This window comes from Anarhichas minor, unplaced genomic scaffold, assembly GCF_050575085.1.
Source record: "Anarhichas minor isolate MPS153535 unplaced genomic scaffold, ASM5057508v1 ptg000024l, whole genome shotgun sequence".
In the NCBI taxonomy this organism is placed as follows: Eukaryota; Metazoa; Chordata; class Actinopteri; order Perciformes; family Anarhichadidae; genus Anarhichas; species Anarhichas minor.
The window spans coordinates 6,474,173-6,493,160 of NW_027466470.1; the positions used below are offsets into that span (position 1 = coordinate 6,474,173).

General features: G+C 42.0%; 1 protein-coding gene across 1 annotated transcript in view; it reads left to right on the forward strand.

The window, feature by feature from the left end:
• Positions 1-2,227: 2,227 nt before the first annotated feature.
• The window catches only part of b4galt2 (UDP-Gal:betaGlcNAc beta 1,4- galactosyltransferase, polypeptide 2), a 119,398-nt gene continuing 102,637 nt past the window's right edge, over positions 2,228-18,988 (forward strand). Inside the window, exon 1 of the mRNA XM_076098563.1 lies at positions 2,228-2,633. Within this exon, the coding sequence (XP_075954678.1) occupies positions 2,228-2,633 (406 nt within the window). The remainder of the gene's footprint in view (positions 2,634-18,988) is intronic.

Genomic DNA, 18,988 nt, shown 5'->3' on the forward strand with positions numbered 1-18,988 from the left:
TGCACCATCACTGCCACATGGCTCAACACCTGTTGCACACCGAGGGCAACCCCCTCTTGTCCCCGGAGCTCTGTAGTGGAAGCAGAAAATGGGGCACGGCTCCTCTGTCTGTCTGTCTGTCTGTCTGTCTGTCTGTCTGTCTGTCTGTCTGTCTGTCTGTCTGTCTGTCTGTGTGACTGATTATCCGTCCGACTGCCTCGCTACATGTCATGAATTCACCCCTGATGCATTAAACGCCTGTTTAGTCACCGAAGAGGCAACACGGCCGGGAAAAAAATCCTGACCTGCACAAGCATTACGGTGCGACTGGTGTGCGACGTCCCCGTAAGCAGAAATCCATCTCATCAAGTTGTACACACACACACACACACACACACACACACACACACACACACACACACACAGAGACAGAGTCTTGGCAGTTTCAACTTTGCTGCCCACAGACAAAAGAGAGATACAGCGGAGAGGCAGTACACTTTCTGGACAGGCAGTAGGTCAGTAACTAAACATATATTTCAACTTTCTGCACTTTGCCTCAAGAAGCAACATAGAAACTCACCCAACCAGTCGAGCACAGATCCTAGTTAATGCTGCATTTCTTTCTGATCACAGAAGAAGTAAAGCGAGCTGTGAATCAGACTATTAATGCCAGCTTTTGGCAGTTGACGGTATCAAATACTTGGTGCTACAAACTTCTGTTGGTACCAAAAGAGATTAGAAGTTTGATACCAAATTCCATTCAACAGTATTTTGCCGAACTATCGGATATGTGGGAACAAAATGACCAGAAGTAGAATAAATCATTAAAAGGCAAAATATTTTGCAAATATCTTACATTTGCCACATTTCAGGGATTTTCCCAGGTGAGATCTGTGATGCTGAGTACCACGGTAAAAGCATTCATTATCCTCTTCCAAGAACCAGAATCTGTATTTTAACCCCCCCCCCCCCCCCCCCTCTGTTGGTTTTTATGAGAAAGTCTGGTGTCGGTCAGTGTTTTTATCGTCTACTTCAACCTCATCTTCTTATTTTCCCTCATTGATTTGAAAAGCCATAAAGCTACAATAAACACTGCCTGTGGGAAAGCTCTAAGTGCCCCCCCCCCATTTCTCTCCCCTGCTCATGTGTTCGCTGGATTGTGTACTCCCTCTTGCCGTCTCTTTCCACCATAAAATGCTTTTTAAACCACTTGACTGGAAAATTGACTGTGTATGACAATTCGGCTAAAAAGCCCCATTCAGAGCTTCTTGTTTGTCTTCTCTGTTGATGTGTTCACATTCGGTTCCGTTTCTGTCAAACGTGTACTTCTTTTTCTACCGAGAGTGAACTTCGGGATTGTTTTTAGCTGCTCTTCAGCCGGGCATATCGAATGAGAACAAAGACACTGAATACTCATGAAATGCCAGATGGAGAGCAACGATGTCGGGTTGGATTCTTAACAGCGAAGTCGCTGTATTCAGTGAATATGCACAGATATGATTAATGGCACTTCACCTGCATTGGTTTAAGTAAGCCGTCAAAACATTAACAGCACACAGCCATCCTTTGACTTAAACATTTGATCAATTAGTGTAATTAAATTGTGTTTAACGTCATTTAAATGCTTCATCCTAATTTATTCTTTGTCTTTTCTTTTCCTTTAGGTGCCTGAGACTTTCATGGCCCAAGACGTCCAGAAAAGAGGACAAAGTGAGTCTGACTGACCTGATGCCACAAGAAGAGGACGTCTGGACTGAAGGATCGATCGCTGAGCGATTGGAAGTTTTAAGCATTAGTCGTTGGACTAATTGGTCGTCGTTGGACTAATTGGACAGGCTTTTAACATCTGGACACCACATGGCTGCAGCAGCTTCTTGACACTGGGATAGTGACTAACCCAACATGTGATCACATGTCCATATCAGTGAAGATTGATCTGATAACGGGGCCTTATGTCTTAGATTAGTACTTATTGGCTATATCTACAGTCCAGCCAGTTTGTGATTGACTTCCTGGACTATCTCACTCAGGGATTGAGGCTGATTACAACATTGTAGTGCGTTTGTCATGCTGGGAATCTGGGGACGCACCAGAAACAAGCTGGCGACTCAGACTTTAGGTGTAGCCGCCTGTGTGGCCTCCCTATCCTCATGAGTGACCCCACGATCCCTGTAGAAGTCAGATAGTCGGGTATCAGCTCACCACATGTCCTTATCAGAGATCTAATAGCAGCCGACGAGATGAGCACATGTCTGTAGCCGCGTCGCGCCAGCGTTTTCGAGGCTGGCGGTCATCTTCCTCGGCCATGACCCGGCTGATGTTGGGCCGGACTCTGGAGCGCATCTGTAAAGGCGTGCTGCTGCTCTGCCTGCTCCACTTCCTCATCATGATGATCCTGTACTTCGATGTCTACTCGCAGCGCTTCGACCTCTTCAGCCGCTTCAACAACGGCCGTAACGGATCCAGGACTAACGTCAGCGGGGCAGCAGGGAGCGGGCACCACTACTACTACTACAACCTCTCCAGGCCCAACGCGACGCTAGCCAGCTACCTGGCCACGGGGGAGCAGCTGGTGCCGAGTGTGCAGCCCGAGACCAATCAGACGCCTTCTCCCAAACCGCTGCCGCCGTGCCCCGAGAACCCGCCCGGCCTCGGTGAGTATTGATGTCATCGGGTACTCCTCCAAAAAGTAACGTAGATGAAAGCTACAGTAGAGCTGGAGTCACAACAGTCACACAAACTGTGATGAGTATATATTATGTGCAGCTGTCGCAGTTTACCAAACTGTCGTGACTCCGGGTGGTTCCCGATTTTAGGAGTGGATTTTATGCGACGCTAACTAGCCAGCAGTCTGCAGATGTTGGGGGCGTGGTCTTGTCGAAACAGAAACGGCAGGTGAAGCAGATGTTTGCAGACTTCTCCGCTCCTTTCTGTGGTGAAACTGATCATTAAAGCAGGACAGTCCACAGCTGTATGGGATAACATGCTGTTATCCTGCTTCTGCTCTGTGCTGTAAACTCATTACAACAGTTTTTGATGTGCATGAAGGAGCTTGAAATATGACTTTTCTATTTTAATAATTTGACATCTTGCTTAATCACATTTTCTTGATGAGTAATGGGTTTGATTTGTTTGTCCAGCCGGCTTGTTGTTATGGCCCATGCACACTTTATGTCCGATAACGGAGGATTTGCAGATCATTGATTAGTGTAATGAAAAGCGGAGATGAGACCTTATTCGGACTCAAAGCTGCAGCGTACTATTTTATATTCAGTAAATAAATGCATCTTCAGTCTAATTCCAATTAGCGGGAGAGCAAGTGTAGCCGTAATTTCGTTTTTCCCGTGTCAGCCGGCAACATAAAATGGATTTAATGTCAACGATTTACACTGTGCTATTTCAACCTTATAGAATCACAGCGGGGCTATTAGCAGAGATTCATGCAGTCACACACACACAGCAGCACACGTACACACCCAGAGCGCTACACACATATTTCTTTTGTGCTTTTCATTTTTCTTGAATGAACACACAAGTTGAAATAACTAAGATGCTTAGAGCTGCAGATGTTTGCAGGTGTCCTGTGTAGAAAGTGTCGATGTTTCATCGTGGTCGGCAGTTTTTCTCCCAAAATTATTTATTCTGTGTTTCGGCGTTTGCTTGAAAACATACATTGAAGTCGGTCCTGGTCACGTTTGAGAGAGTTTTAATATTTATTTTGGGTAAATTAATTGTTGAATTAGTCGCAAATTAAACAAAAAATCTTTAGAATAATCAATGAATTTGTCGTTAGATTGTAGCTGCAGCCCTATAGGCGCTGCCTCAGCCGCTGCCACAGCGAGAGCCTCGTGGAGGCAATCCCTCAATCATAGACATGTTCCTCTGCACATTGATACACACACCTACACACACGCATGAACACACACACACACCTCATTATCATCACTATCTGTCAACCCAACAAATCAGAGGTTGATTGAGTCACACTAAGCCTCTGGTTTACTAAATCTATAATTACATAGTGGACACACACACACACACACGCCACAGCTCCCTGTCATGAATACTCACAGATAATAGAGCTCGGGAAAGAGGAACTAATTCCTGCTGTTTTTGTTCGACTGATCCTGATACCAATGAGGTCGGAAGAAAAGCTGCTACATTGTGTTGTCATCTAATGGAGGAAACGTGGTGCAAGTACACAAATGGCGTACCTCTCACAGATTTCTACGTTTGCTCTGATGCTTAATGAGTAAAAGCAAATAAATAAACGCTGTTACAGTTTTACAATTGCCATTTTGTGATTGCAGCTTTCCCCCTTCACTTTCTGCTCAGGTGTGTTGTGTTGTCGTGACTTGTTGGAGAGCTTGGACTGAGTCAGGAGTCGCTGATATCGTTGACCTAAACGCCTACTAAGGCCTTGCAAATGAGCCAGATTTGATTTGACACACAAGTTTGATTATATATTGATTTCTTTTCACACTATTCCTTTTTTTTCTTCCTTTCTTCGCATCATTAATTGAGAAGTCGTATCCTGCCTGTTATTGCTGCAGGTAGTTGTTGATGTAACAGATTCATCTTCCTTATGTCAGATAACGCTCAGCCGCATTCTGCTGATGCAATGACAACCTTTCTTATTTTCTTCCACCTGTTCCATCAGTAAATTAGTTTTTTATAAACTCAACCCCTCGTGAGCACCATTGTGGCAGTGTCAACATTTTTCTCTTCTTTCTTTTTTTTTAAACTTATTGCTTTTCTCATTTGATAATGAGGTTTGTAACGCGCTTTAGAATTGGGAGTGGGAGATACAGCTGTCAGGTATATTTGTCTGAAGCTGAGGGTCGCTGATTCCATTATTTGGTCTGGAATTGGCTGTCACTGACTCTGGATTTGGCATTCACACCAGACACAGGTGTACTCTTGTAGCTTATCTCTGCCTTCTCTCTGTGATGGAGTGGCTGCCTGGGGGGGCTGTAATGAGCAGGAAGGCAGAGAAAAGACTGAGCGGCTCTGTTGTTCAGTCACAGGTGCAGAGAAAGAGAGAAGGAGATCTAATGGAGGGTGGTATGGTGGTTGGTGTATGAAGTGAGACGGACAGAGAGGCGGGATGGAGAGAAGGAAGGGACGGCAGGTGGAGAGGTGAGGGGGTGTTGTGGGAAAATAGAGGGACCTTGGATGGACACACACACACACACACACACACACACACACACACACACACACACACACACACACACACACACACACACACACAGAGAAACAAACAAACAAGCCCTTGGCTGTCCCAGAACACCAGCTGACAGGTGCTCCCTGTATGAGTGGCTAGCATCCACAGTTTATATCCTGGCTGCGTGTGTGAGTGTGTGAGTGTGTGTGTGTGTGTGTGTGTGTGTGTGTGTGTGTGTGTTAGTGTGACCTGGCATGTGTGATATGCAAATCAGCTGTTTATCAAAAAAAAGAAGAAGATATTTCAACCCTGTCTCTTAGAGAGTAGTTGGTCAATCAGTCATTCTTCTGAAAATGTATTATTTTAAATAATTGATAGTTTCAATTTGTTGTTTTTTTTTAAGCAAAATGCCAAAACTCCTTTGGTTCCAGCTCCTCAAATGTGAATATTTGCTCGTATTCTTTATGTTCTAAAACAATAAACTGCATTGGACTGCTGGTTGGGCAGAACATGCAATTTAAATATATGAGACTTTACACGAACTGTTTTATTTCATGGACAAAACAATTCATCTGCAAATCATTTGATAATGAAAATAATAATTAGAGCACAGATCCAGTTTTTGTTTCTGCTTAGTTGGGTAGAGATCACTTTGAGAGTGACAGGCATCGCAGGGTGGAGAGAGGATGACGTACAGTAAGGACACATAAATGGTGCACGTGCTCTACCAGGTGAGCTGCTGTAGATGTATTGTCAGCAGAAAAATGAAATACATTGGCAGTGAACATTTCACTGATTTGTATTGCCGGATACGCTGTCAGGTTATCCTCGTTATGTAGAATTATTTTTTTTTGGAGGAGGTTGGTAAATTGATTTTGGGGCCTTTTTTTATACAAAAATAGAGAAAAATAAGAAAGTACTTCTGTCTTCATATTGATGTATATTTATCTGATTACTATACTGCCCTCTTTCTTTCCCTTGAGTTTCATCACTGCCCTGTTAGGAAACCTTACCTGAGATTTATGTGACGTGTGACCAGCCTCAAATACAAAGTATGTGCCGCATTCCAGTCTTCTTTGGATGATGACACGAGCTTTAATGCGTTCGGTTTTGATCTGTGAGTTTTTAATAAGCAATTTTCTCCTTTGTAGCTGGTGTACGCTCAGACGTCCGTGTGTGTGTCTTTGTGTGTGAATTATTCTCAAGCCTGAACCCTATTATTTATTATTCCTATTAATCACTTCTTCCTACACGCATGACATGTGGATGCTTGAGCGCTCACACACACACATAAGCATGCAGCTCAGTGGGAGGCTAAACACTATTTCCCAGGCCTTGTTTTAATTGGATGCTCTACAGGGGTTTTCTCATTTAGAATTAACTGTCTTCTTACATTGTACAGAATTCCGGATGTTAGACTCGGAGCAGGATGTACCTGAGCCGTCCTCATCAGGCAAGACAAGAATGTAATGACTGAACGGAAAGAAATACTTTGTCGATTACCTACAAATGGTTATTTTTTTCCACCTGAATTATCTCCATGGCATGCTCTACCGTAGTGCTACTGCAGAAAAATAGTCCATTTTGGAGTTCCTTATTCTCGTCCAGGTGGCTACAAGTAAAGCAGAGCAGCCCGAACACCCCTTTATGGTCGAACAGGCGGAGGTTGTCATTGCTTCACTGTGACGTGTGTCTGCGTTTTCCTGTCCCGGACACACTGTATGAGGAGTACTGCTACCTATTTACATATGACGGGCTGTTCTAAGCTAACGAAAGCACAACCATGCTTAGCTTGAGGTGATAATACACTAATGAAAACATAGTTATGAATATTATTTCCCATTTCTGCCAATAAATCCCCCTAAACCTAAACACTCAGTCCCCTAAGTCCTTTTAAAAATGAGGATTTGTAAGGCGAGGCAAGTTTATTTGTACAGCACATTTCAAGGCAATTCAAAGTGCTTCACATAAAACCATTAAAAACATCAAAACAGGCAAAAGAAAAGGAGATTTAAAAACATGTATGCACACTTTTTATGTATACCCATCATCATAAATCTATAGCTGTCAGGGGCCCTTCTAGTTTGGAATCTAAGGCCCAGGTTGCTTCCCTTGCCGATAAAGTCGGCCGCTGGAGTTTCCCCCCCTGAGCCAGAGTGTATTTCACCTGTGTTTCTGAGAAAAATAAATAAGCCAATAAACAAGGTCGTTCACCTAAGAAACCCATTGCTGTGCACTCCCACACGGCGAGGAAGCCGGCGCAGTCATGGCCGCGGACGCAGAAGGACCCTCGGCAACGTAATGTCTGCCATAACTTCATTAAAACGGCCCTGCTTCCCCTCCTCAGCACCATTCACTGCCTTCCACAGAACCATTCTGCTGCGTGCATGTTTCCATCCACGTGTTGCAGCATCATTTCCTTTTTTACTAGCCAACCAATTGGTATGTCATTTCCATCCATTTAGATTTTGGTTATCGAGTCTTTTTTTTTTTCCTTCTTTTTGAAACATTATCTCCTCGACAACATTCTCCGTTCTCTTCATTTAGAACCTGAATATAAAGAAGCGGCGTCTGTGCTTTCATCCAGTGAAATATGAGCTGGAACTCCTTTTCAAAAGGTGAAACGAGACGTCCTCGACCGCCTCTCTGTCCGGGCCACTGTGTTGTTGCATCAACTTGTCCCAGCTGCCCGGTGACGTGTGTCGCAGAAGGCAGAATTAGATCTTCGCCAACGCCGTGTGGATCCAGGAAATGTGATATGAGGCTAGAGAGGACACCTTCAGGGCTCGTTTAAAGAAGCCGCTCGCTGCGTGAGTGAAGTCGATTGGTTGGTTTGCGTCTGTGGACGATGAAGAACGTCTAAAGGCCGAGAGATGCAGCACAGAACAAAAACGATCATCAAACCCCGGTGACTACTTGCTGACTATGCGTAGGACGCTGTATGTTGAATGATTGCCATATATCATATCATGTCCAGTATGTGCGAGACCAGAATGAATGCAAGTTAAAGGCACTTTCCGCATTGGCTGCCTGGTATGTTTACATGCCATTTGCTTCTTCTTTGACCGTTCTCGTATGGACACTAATGGCCAAACTCAAAGGTGTCACCAATGGGAAAACAAATTAAATTACTGTATTCTTTAATTCCCATATTATTTAAATGTTTGAAAAATCATTTTTAGCAGAGATCCAGATATTCCTCCTTTTTGCTGCAATGCTTCCACTGGGCCAATTCGAGGCCTTTGTAGTGCCCAGAATTGGCTGCTGGCTGATGCTCAAAAAAGTGCAACAGCCACCAAGGGATACATGAAGTGAACGTCATCGTTTTATGTGTGGCTGCGGTTCCACAGTCGTGTGATTGCTTGTAGTTTGAGACACATTTGCAAAGATTCACACATAGGTGCATATTCTGAATATCCTGTTTTTGTGTGTGTGTGTGTGTGTGTGTGTGTGTGTGTGTGTGTGTGTGTGTGTGTGTGTGTGTGTGTGTGTGTGTGTGTGTGTGTGTGTGTGTGTGTGTGTGTGTGTGTGTGTGTGTGTGTGTGTGTGTGTGTGTGTGTGTGCGTGTGCGTGTGTGTGTTCTAAATGTTTAGCTAGCACTGTACGTGTATGTCTGCACCCTCTCACATTATACTGTATGCTGCATGTGTTTGCAGTCTTGACGGGGTAATAAAATGCCTCCTCTCATCTCGGTTCTCCCGGTTCAGAGTGACTATTAAGATGTGTGTGCTCTAACAAGCAAGCTCTCCAAATGATAAATGACAAAACACACACACTGCCTCCCCACTGCTGTCATCCGGCAAAACACTCTCTCACATGCACACACACACACACACACACACACACACACTACTCTCTCTCGCGCTCTCTCTCTCATTTTTTTCTCACCTGCCTCAGTTTCATTTTCTGTCTCAGATCTTACACTGTTTTTTTTTTTCTCACACACGTTGACGGGTTCAGACAAAAAGGAAATGGGAAGACGAGATGGAGAAAAGATTTTGAGGGAACAAAAATCAGCTACTGTGCTTTCCTCAGTGTAAACACTGGAGGAAACAAATATAACAGATAACAACATTTCACAAACTAATGAAAAGACTAGAAAACGCAGCCGCAGTGACTGTAGAATGGGAACGACATTTCCATAGATAGTATCTTTGTGGCAGCAAGTAGTGAAGGTAACACAGAGTCTGGCTGGTCTGTTGGCAATTTCCAACTCATTCATGCAGTACATCATCCAGATAGTTTTAGAAATATTGATTTTTACTGTATTGTTATATTTTCTGTGTGTGTGTGTGTGTGTGTGTGTGTGTGTGTGTGTGTGTGTGTGTGTGTGTGTGTGTGTGTGTGTGTGTGTGTGTGTGTGTGTGTGTGTGTGTGTGTGTGTGTGTGTGTGTGTGTGTGTGTGTGTGTGTGTGTGTGTGTGTGTGTGTGTGTGTGTGTGTGTGTGTGTGTGTGTGTGTGTGTGTGTGTGTGTGTGTGTGTGTGCGTGTGTGTGTCGTCATGGCACAATGTGGTCCTGGAAACAGCTGCGATCGAAGAAGTCGTTTCTTCTTCAGGAAGGCTCCTGAATGAGTAAAATGACCCGTGAATATCTCGTGACAAGAGCTGGTCGAATTCCCTAAATGCTCCAATGCTTCCTTTCTTATCTCCTTAAGCAAAGGATGCATCGGACCATCCTTTACCAAAGGAAAGGAGTTAATGCCGTCCCTTTATTTGTATTAATTTACATCGAACACGTAAGAAATAAGTAAAAGACAACAAATAAAATGAACAGTATATAAAGCAAGCCTTCAAGAAACAAATCTCATAAACAACATAACTTACCAACATAAATATGTGTCCGAATAGGAGTAGTAAGAGGTACACATTTATACAGTCCTACCCCTCAATTAATATTTATCACATAGATCTTTAAGGTGTTTGGCACTCTTTGCCAAGTGTTTATATTTTAATATCAGCCGTGGTAATGTTCACGTTTAAGATAAGACAATACTTATTAGTCCCACGGCGGGAACATTTCAGCAAAAAATGGGATCAACAACAATAAATGCAAGTTAAACAAAGCAAAGACAGGCCTATAAAACAATATGAATTAAACTGTAAAAACAAAAGCTATATTATTGAACGGTTAAATTCACATTATTGTGCAAACATTTTTGCAGTCTATCTTCTGAAGATTGTAACTTCACCACGGCAGACATCAATAACATCCACTGCCTCATCCTGAATATGTCGCTCATTGGAAGCGTAGTCCGGTTCCCTGAGCACCGCGGTTGTCTTTTCCTACTTCCTTATGAATACTCCTTCACCTCATGACTTTTTCCATCGAGGTCAAGGAAAAGTGATTTCGGAAAGGACATCAGGACGTTATTTTTTACTTTTCGACCGTAGCCCTACTGTAGCAGGAACTACCACAGGAGCTGTTTTTTGCACTCTGTGGACAGATTTTGTCGATAGCATTACAACCATGCAAGATGCAACCGTGACACTTTACAGGTGTGTAGTTGAGATCAAAATGGAGGTCTAGTTTGAAGGTAGGTGCGGTCCGAACAAGGGCGCAGGAATCAGTAGGTTAGGAAGTCGGGAAGGGCCTGATTTGGCGCAGTGGCTGCTGTGACCTCATCGCAATTTTATTTCCAAATTAATTTTTCAAAGACAGAATCCAAACATACTGTTCTGTGTAAACCTGCACTGTCAGACTCCTTGAACAGCACTGATCAAACTGATAGTGGACCCCTGGCATACAGCGTAGATGCTGATGACTGTTTTGATTGGTTGTTAGGTAACAGTAGCACATGGAGTGTGAGGTTGGGTTAGCCTGATCACTGCAAACAGGAAAGGAAGAGAGAAACTCTCTGCTGCACATAATATGGTATCGACTGATAAGTCCGGTGCATTTTGTCACCTTTTGTTTGTGATGCTTGTAACACGTAGAGGTAGAAATGGAAATGTAAGGGAGGTGAGAGTTAGAGTGAGAAAGTATTCTTCCTGCTGCACAAACACCATGTCACAAACGGTAGGTGCAGGAGGGTCAGCTGATGTGGAGGGAATTGCAAATCAGCACAAATGAATAGAAAAGAAAACAATTGTGTATTTTTATACCAAATCCCTGAAGGAGGGCAGCTGGAACCAAGTGCCTATAAAGCAGGATAATAATGGTGCATACATAAAAAGTCCCTACTTTCTACTTTGGTTTATGTTTTGTGTGTGTTTTTGAGTGTGTTAACTTGCTGTAATATTTTTTGTTTTCTCGTCTGACATTTTGTTATTGCTATTATGTTAATTTGTTATTTTGCACCTCAGGGCCAACATATGTCTTCACCATAAACATTACAGAGGAGATTGTTTGTTTTAAAGGCCTGTATTCCTCTGAGCCCTTTTGAGTATCGATAGAGTGAATGACGGAGCAACTCAACTCTTTAGTGATGATGATTTATTGGCTTCATTGTGAGACCGTCTATCATTGTCTCAGTATGTGTTAGCTGCTAAATGTGTTTATCTCCAAGCCTGTTTCAATGCATCTGTGTCTGTGTGTTGATGTGCGGTTAACAACGGATGGCATGAAGGGATCAGAGGCATTAGCTGACATTAAATAAGGGATAATCCATCACCCTGAATTCTATCTGATTGGTCATGAAGTGAAGAGAATATTTGATGATTTGATAATAATTTAGTCCATGATTTCTTACTGAAGATTTCCGTTGCTTTGGTCCGGACCAAGGGAAACAAAAAAATGATTAATTGTTGCATTTTAATTCCAGTTCACTGTTCTTCTAGTAAGTTTAACTCTGTTTAAATGTGCTGAAAGTGTTTGACAGGGTGAGAGGAGAGAGAGAGAGAGAAGAGAGGTAAACGCTTTACGACAGTTTGTTTACAATAATCTAGTGTGTTTTCACACACTTTCAACATCAACATATTCATGGCTACAAAAACTGTATTTTCCAATGTTGTAGCAGCTTGCCTTCTGATTATGCAACGAAAGTAGCTGACCTTTAGCCGTCTATGATTTGATGTTGAAGAGCTTTTTTTTGGAGTTGATGCTGGAGCTGGCCGTTGTTGATTTGATTCATTAGGCCACTGATCACTGGCGCCAGGCAAAGCATCTTCTGGAAGTCATGTGGGAAGAAGATGGAGATACAGTTTATCGGTAGTTAGCCATGTAGCTCTGAAGGTTCGAGCCACAAATGTAACTCTTCCGCACTTAAATGTTCAGAGTCACGGCTTGGCTGCGGTAATGTTCCAAGAAGTCTTTTTTGTGAGATTGGAAATGTTTAAATGACTCTTACAAGCAACCTTAGAATGGATGTTCACTGATGATGAAAAGCGTGTTGATGTTACGTTATCTGTCCGCCTCCCGTTTGTCAGATTCTGATGAGGCTTCACCGACTGCATTACAACCCTGTTCCTCTGAGTGGGTGCTGGGAGAGGATTCGTGTGTTCGGTCACTTATTAACGGCTGTGAAATGTGCTTTGAAAAACAGAAGAACTTGTCGGTCACCGAACAGCTGCAGCACTCATCAAACCATGAAATCTCTACAAGCCATGTGTTTATTCTGCACTTAAGAGAATCCTTGAATACGTTTATAGATTGTAGACAAACTACTTTAATAGTCGTCGGTTGGCCGGTCGGTCCACCGCTTTGGTCTGGGCTGAAACTACTCAACAACTATTGGATGGATTAACGTTAAATTATGTACAGAAATTCGTGATTTATGACCAAATACCTGTAAAACTAACAACATTCCCGTCTGCCTCAGCTGCATTTAGAACAAACTAGCAAATGTTAGCATGCTAACACGCTGTACTAAGATGATACTTTTTACCATATACCATGTTAGCATTGTGAGCATGTTAGCATGCTGATGTTAGGATTTAGGTCACGGCACATGCAGCCTTTGAGGTTCGTTAAGGCTTTGACATGGAACTGTGTAGTTCACACCCATCACGTCACGGTGTTGCCACTGTATGATCGATGACAACTCGTACTGCAATATACAGAAAACTAATATATGCCTTTGCTCCATGTAACAAACGCTTGCATGCACTGACCTCAACCTGGTTTGATGAGCATGATCTTAAAGAGCAGGCACACTGCCAAAACACTATCGGGGTAGAAGCAATTTTAAAAGTCAAAACTCTTGCTTAGATCAATCACATCACGTCAGATGTATCCCCTGTGCTGTCATGCAGACAATAAATGTGATGAGTCGGAGGACATTTTGTCATATTCACCACCCTAAGAGGTCTGCTTTTAATGTGTCTTAAGTAGGTAGATCCCAGTGTTTTCAACGAGGGACTTGCTGTGCCTTGAAACAAGCGTTCACAATGCGTTGCATATATTCATACATTCATTTATTAGCTGTGCAGAGGGTTGCTGCTGTACTATGCAGCCGCTTTGCAATGTAATGCTCCCAAAGTAACAACTGAGCGCCTGGATGTGTTCATGCAGAACATGTTTGTCGGGGTAAAAAAGAAAAGTGACATCAGTGCACTGGTTATATAACTCTGAACAGACTTGCGGGATTCATCAATAGCTCCTTCTATAGGTCTATAAGATGATATAAGCCCAAGTCTGTGAGGCAGTTACGTCACCACGTTAAAGAGTCGAGACCTTTTATGAGAGGAATGATGTCAGACAAAGCAAAGCAGCATCAGCTGATTTGGATGTGAGGGTGTAGGCGGCTTTTGTGTTTGTTTCACGCCTCACAAAATGCATCGTTTTTTTCTCATCGGTGTTGATTAGCGATTTAGTGTATTTTCAGCAAAAATAAGAAACGCTAACCAATGTGCTTTTCAATTTAATGTAAGTTCTGTTTTTCATTCAACATAGTTTATTTGAGACGTCAGCCTGCGTGAGTCTCTCAGAGTGGTGGCTTAGCAGCATTTACAGGAGAAACAAAAGCAGTGCTTTGAAACATTTACATATGTTCAGTGTTGTAGCAGCTTCTCCTCTGATGATATAAGCAAATGAGTTATTTTGATTTAAGTTTCAATATTCAAGACACGTTTATCCACATCTTGGTGCGGGTCATTTTAAACTAGATTGTTTTGTAAGCATGCACGATTTTAAAGAACAGGATTAAGGACAATTTGAACAGTGAAATGTCCTGTTTATGAACGACTAATGCTAATTCATTGGTGGCTGCAATTTGCTGTTGCTTGTCTCCTTTTTGTGAAATCCGGCTTGCTGTTTTTAACCTTTTTGCTGTATTGGTTTTAAGTCTTTTATCTGTGCCTGTATGTGAATGTTTATTTGTGCTTTTATGTGTGAAACTTGCTGCCATCTTGGTCAGGTCGGAATAGAGATTTGAAATCTCAAAAATGGGTCATTTTCACACTCAAAATGTGGAGCAAATTGTTTGATAAACATTTAAAATTGTAGGCCAACATGAACATCCTAAGCCACTTTTGCATTGGTTTCAACTCTCACCTGTGATGGACGATTTTATTCAAAAATCGTCATGCTGTTAATTTCTGTTTTCCTCATCTCCAGTCACAATTAATTAAAAAAAAAAAAAAAAATTAAAATTAGTCGACTAATTAACTAATTTAATTCAATTTCAATTCATTTTGTATAGCCCAAAATCAAAAATCACAAATTTGCCTCGGAGAACTTTACAATCTGTACACAACTAAGAGGGGGCAGCCATACTAACTAACTAGCTATTGTATCCATACATGTTTATTATGAATGTTTCACTCAAGTGTTTAACATCAGACTTTTTATTCAAAAATCGTCATGCTGTTAATTTCTGTTTTCCTCATCTCCAGTCACGTCACCATTGTCTTGTCCATAATGCACAACGCTGCCTCGTCCCACCGCCATCATAAACACGTGTGAACCCTCAGCACGTGAATAGTTAAGTCATTGCCAAGCCCCAGCAATACAACAAATTGCCATCACAATTTAATTATGCATGCCAGAGCAGAGTCAGAAGTGTGTACAGATGAATGGCTGCCGTGGACCATCATGCCTGACGGATTAGCATTGTGAGAGATTTGATGTGGATTAGTTAAAAGGATTATTTACTGGTTGTGGTGCACCAGCGGACTATAAGGGGTTTGGATGTACTGTATTTGGAATCAGAAGGAATGGGATAAGCGCTTGCTGCTGAATCACGGGGAACAGGATCTACTAAAGAATTCACATTTGAATAGAAATGTCACGTCGTCCTACTTGCTCTATTTTTGTCATATGTGGTGTTGCATCGTGTTACTACCACCTACTGCAAACACCGTAGCTCTCTGATACTTCCTCCAGACCTTTATTACTTTCAGCACACACTGCACACACTGACTTAAATTTCTCAGAAAATCTGATTATTTTGCACTAAAGTTCTTAAACGAGTAAATCATCAGTACTTTTCTTTTGTCAAGTGTTTAATTCACACGAGAGTATATAAAACCACGTGGTCTTAGTATGGTCCCAATTCACATAACTTAAAAAAAAAACCAAGACTTCGAAGTGTCCACTCGTAATGTAACAAAAATACATTTCAACACATACAAAAGGAGAAGACTGGAGACCATAGTGACCGGCAGATGTAATTGTCCTTAGTGTGTGCACAGTTTTGTGCTTTTTGTGCAGATTTTTCAAGATAACTAGACGTGATGTATCAGATCAGATAAAATATGGTATCTATTGCCGCTCCATGTTCCATGTTAGGTGTACGGAAGACTAAATAGCTCTCAGGTTAATAATTCACCGCGGAGCGATGGACGATGGATGAGGAAGAGACGGAACAAATGAGAACGGGGAGCACAAAATGAGGAAGGAAACAAAAAGATAAGGAGAGAGATGAGCTGTTGATGAACAGATTATAGATAAAGAGTAATAGAGGAGGTGGTGGGGAGGAAGAGGGGGGGGGGGGGGTTGTGAGAAAAAAATAAAATAAAGAAGACGGTGGATTGGAGAAGAGTTTAGTATGCCAGAGGCAGCAGCAGTGTGGAGTCTGTGGAGAAGCCACTTCCTCTATGGGAAGAATAGATCTATTTAGACTAGGTTTGACACACACACACACACACACACACACACACACACACACACACACACACACACACTAGAGCAGTGATTCTCTAAGTGGGGTACATGGCGCTCTGCAAGGGCTCCGTAAATCAATTTCAGATTCACTAATTCAATGTATCACGATATAAAATCGTTTTTTCTTTTTCTCTCAGTAAATTCAATGAATAATATTTTAAGTTTAAATCTAAAATAGTTAATTGATTACTTTCCAATCTAACAAATTGTATATAAATTAAAACAATCTGAATACACATTTTATTAGTCATTCACATAACTAAGACTATAGAAGTAAACAATAGGCTCTGTCAAATTATTTTCTATGACATTTTGTGTGTATACAATTGATTTGGGGGCAGTTTATAAGTTCTGGTTAAATATTTGAGCATTTTACTGTTCCTCTTAAGATTTCATCTGCTGATTCATCTTAATGGAGCAGGCTAATACAGCAGCTAATGCCTCTATTCAGGCCGCTATGCTATTTACACAACGCCCAGGCGAGGTGAATAAGATGAAAGATTGTTTTTTTTAGTTCTGCAAATATTCGCACAGGGAGGCCATTGTTTGACGTGTCATCTCTGTACACTTTGACGGTTTGGGATTCACTCAACAGGTCAACAGACGTCTGGCGAATCAGCTGTGAAGCAGTCAAAGTTGTTGCGTGAGTCAAAGACGCTGCAGGAGTTTAGTCGGTATCAAGAATGTGGGTAACAAGTGGAGCAAAAGGCCATGAAAGTCATTCATCTCATGGGTCGTCATAAACAGACACTCTGAAACATATGTATTCATTAAAATAAAGTAACTTGCTGGTGCTTCATCCTGCTTCCAGGTTTTATTGTGCCCTCTCTCTCTCCCTACGTTTAATATCTGCCTCTTAACTCAACCATTACTTGAAGGCCAACATTAATTCATGCACATCAGTTTTGGGTAGCTTTTCCATGGGTTCATCTAAGATTGAAATGTTAGAGCACTGAGGATATTTTAAGGTGCTCAGTTAGCGCCTGTCAGCCGTATTGTAAAAACTACACCATAGACGGACGCCTGCTTTGTAGATGAAAGTGTGGAGGGTCCAGACCTTCACTGTTAGGAATTGAGAAGCGGAACTGTAAAGCATGTTGTTTTAAGGACTCTCCAGCTCTCATAAACTCAGGTACAAATACAAATACACATACAAATATATTATAGATATGAATGTTTGAGGATGCTGAGGGGCATATAAGGAAAAGGTCAGAAGTACGAATGCACTAATCCATTCCGCCAAATCTGTCTTAGCACTGTTAACTGACCTTTTCAGTGGCTTGCACATCTGCAGTGACATCCACACCGAGCACGGTTTCTCTGTCAGTTGCATTGATTTACTGCAGTCACAGTGGGCTGCCCACTCAGTTTGTGGCGCCGCAACGATTCCTGGCCTCATGTTACCTTATGTAGAAATGAATCCAAAGACGCGGTGAGGTTTACTTGTTTAAAAATGATTGGAAAGAGGATTAAGTTAAGACTTAAGGTTGTAGAATCGATACCAGCAGAGAGGATACGTTGGATTTATAAGCAGAAGTAGTTTTAGCATTTTCACTTGAAGTATACATGCAGTTCTTGGCAGGGTGTATGCAGTATTTATGTGTTGTTTCCCGTATAAAAACAAATGACACGGCGGTAATAAAGAGGCGATGCCACCGTTGATGATGAATGGTTATATAGCGATGATAAAGCTGACAAACATGAAGTTAATGACACATTTTATTCCTCATTTGAAGTGATGCAGCGCTGTTGCTTCCAGTTGAAGGATGTTGCTTTTAGCCCTCATAGCCCTTTTTAATCACGGCCCTTCATTCAAAGACAGCCAGACATATTTAGACTGACTGGATTCAGGAATTAATTCTTTTGAAATTTAAAATTTCTTGCCCTGCAATGACAGCAACCGATAAACACCACTTTCCTCCTGATACCTCTGCTTATCCGTCAAGTTCTTCTCCCAGCCCTTTTATGTTTGAGCGTATCTTTACGAGGATTTAGCAGCGACTCCCCAGGGTGCTAAATTACCGTTGGGCTGCATGGCGTGCATGATGGGCTGAAGGAACGCAAGTACATCAGGGTGTGATTCACCCAACCTGCTTCCCGTCTCCGCGCCGCTGCTGCTGCCTGAGAGCAAAAAAAAAACAAAAAAGGACGACATGTAACGGTTCATCTGGCGTGGATGAAATTACCATCCATTTAAGAAACGGCAGACTCCTCCACCGAAGGCATTTCTATTAGCTCACCACCGTAATGGAGAGCAACAAGCCAAGACATCAAGCATGAGGATTTCTGCTCCTCTTTTGCATTTTAACAGTCGTGATGATTAGCAGATTAGTCTGTCGTCACTTTTTTAAATAAGCGATTAATCATTTAAAGTATTTTATATTTGAATTATTTATTTATTTCTGAATCCTGTTTGTGTTAACTTTTGAGAGATGACGCCGTGAGCTTTTAAACTGTCTACAGACTTGACGACTAATAGATCACGATGACAATAATTATCGGTTGTAGTCCTACAAATAATTAAGAATTTGGCCGATCAATAACATATTAAAAAACAAACAACAGCTCGGGGTTTCCCCACAGTGTTTTATAGCGGACTCCATCCGCCAATGTCAGAAGATATTGTGATATACAAACTTCATATTGGGATGATTTGACATTTAATAAGTGAGACGATTAAAGCGTCATCCAGTAACTACCTGTGTCAGCATCTGTTTTATTCAGCTCAGCGGGTAATTGATTGATCACGTTCTACGTTAATGAATCGGAGCAGCACATCGTGATGCTGCAAAGAAAAGTAA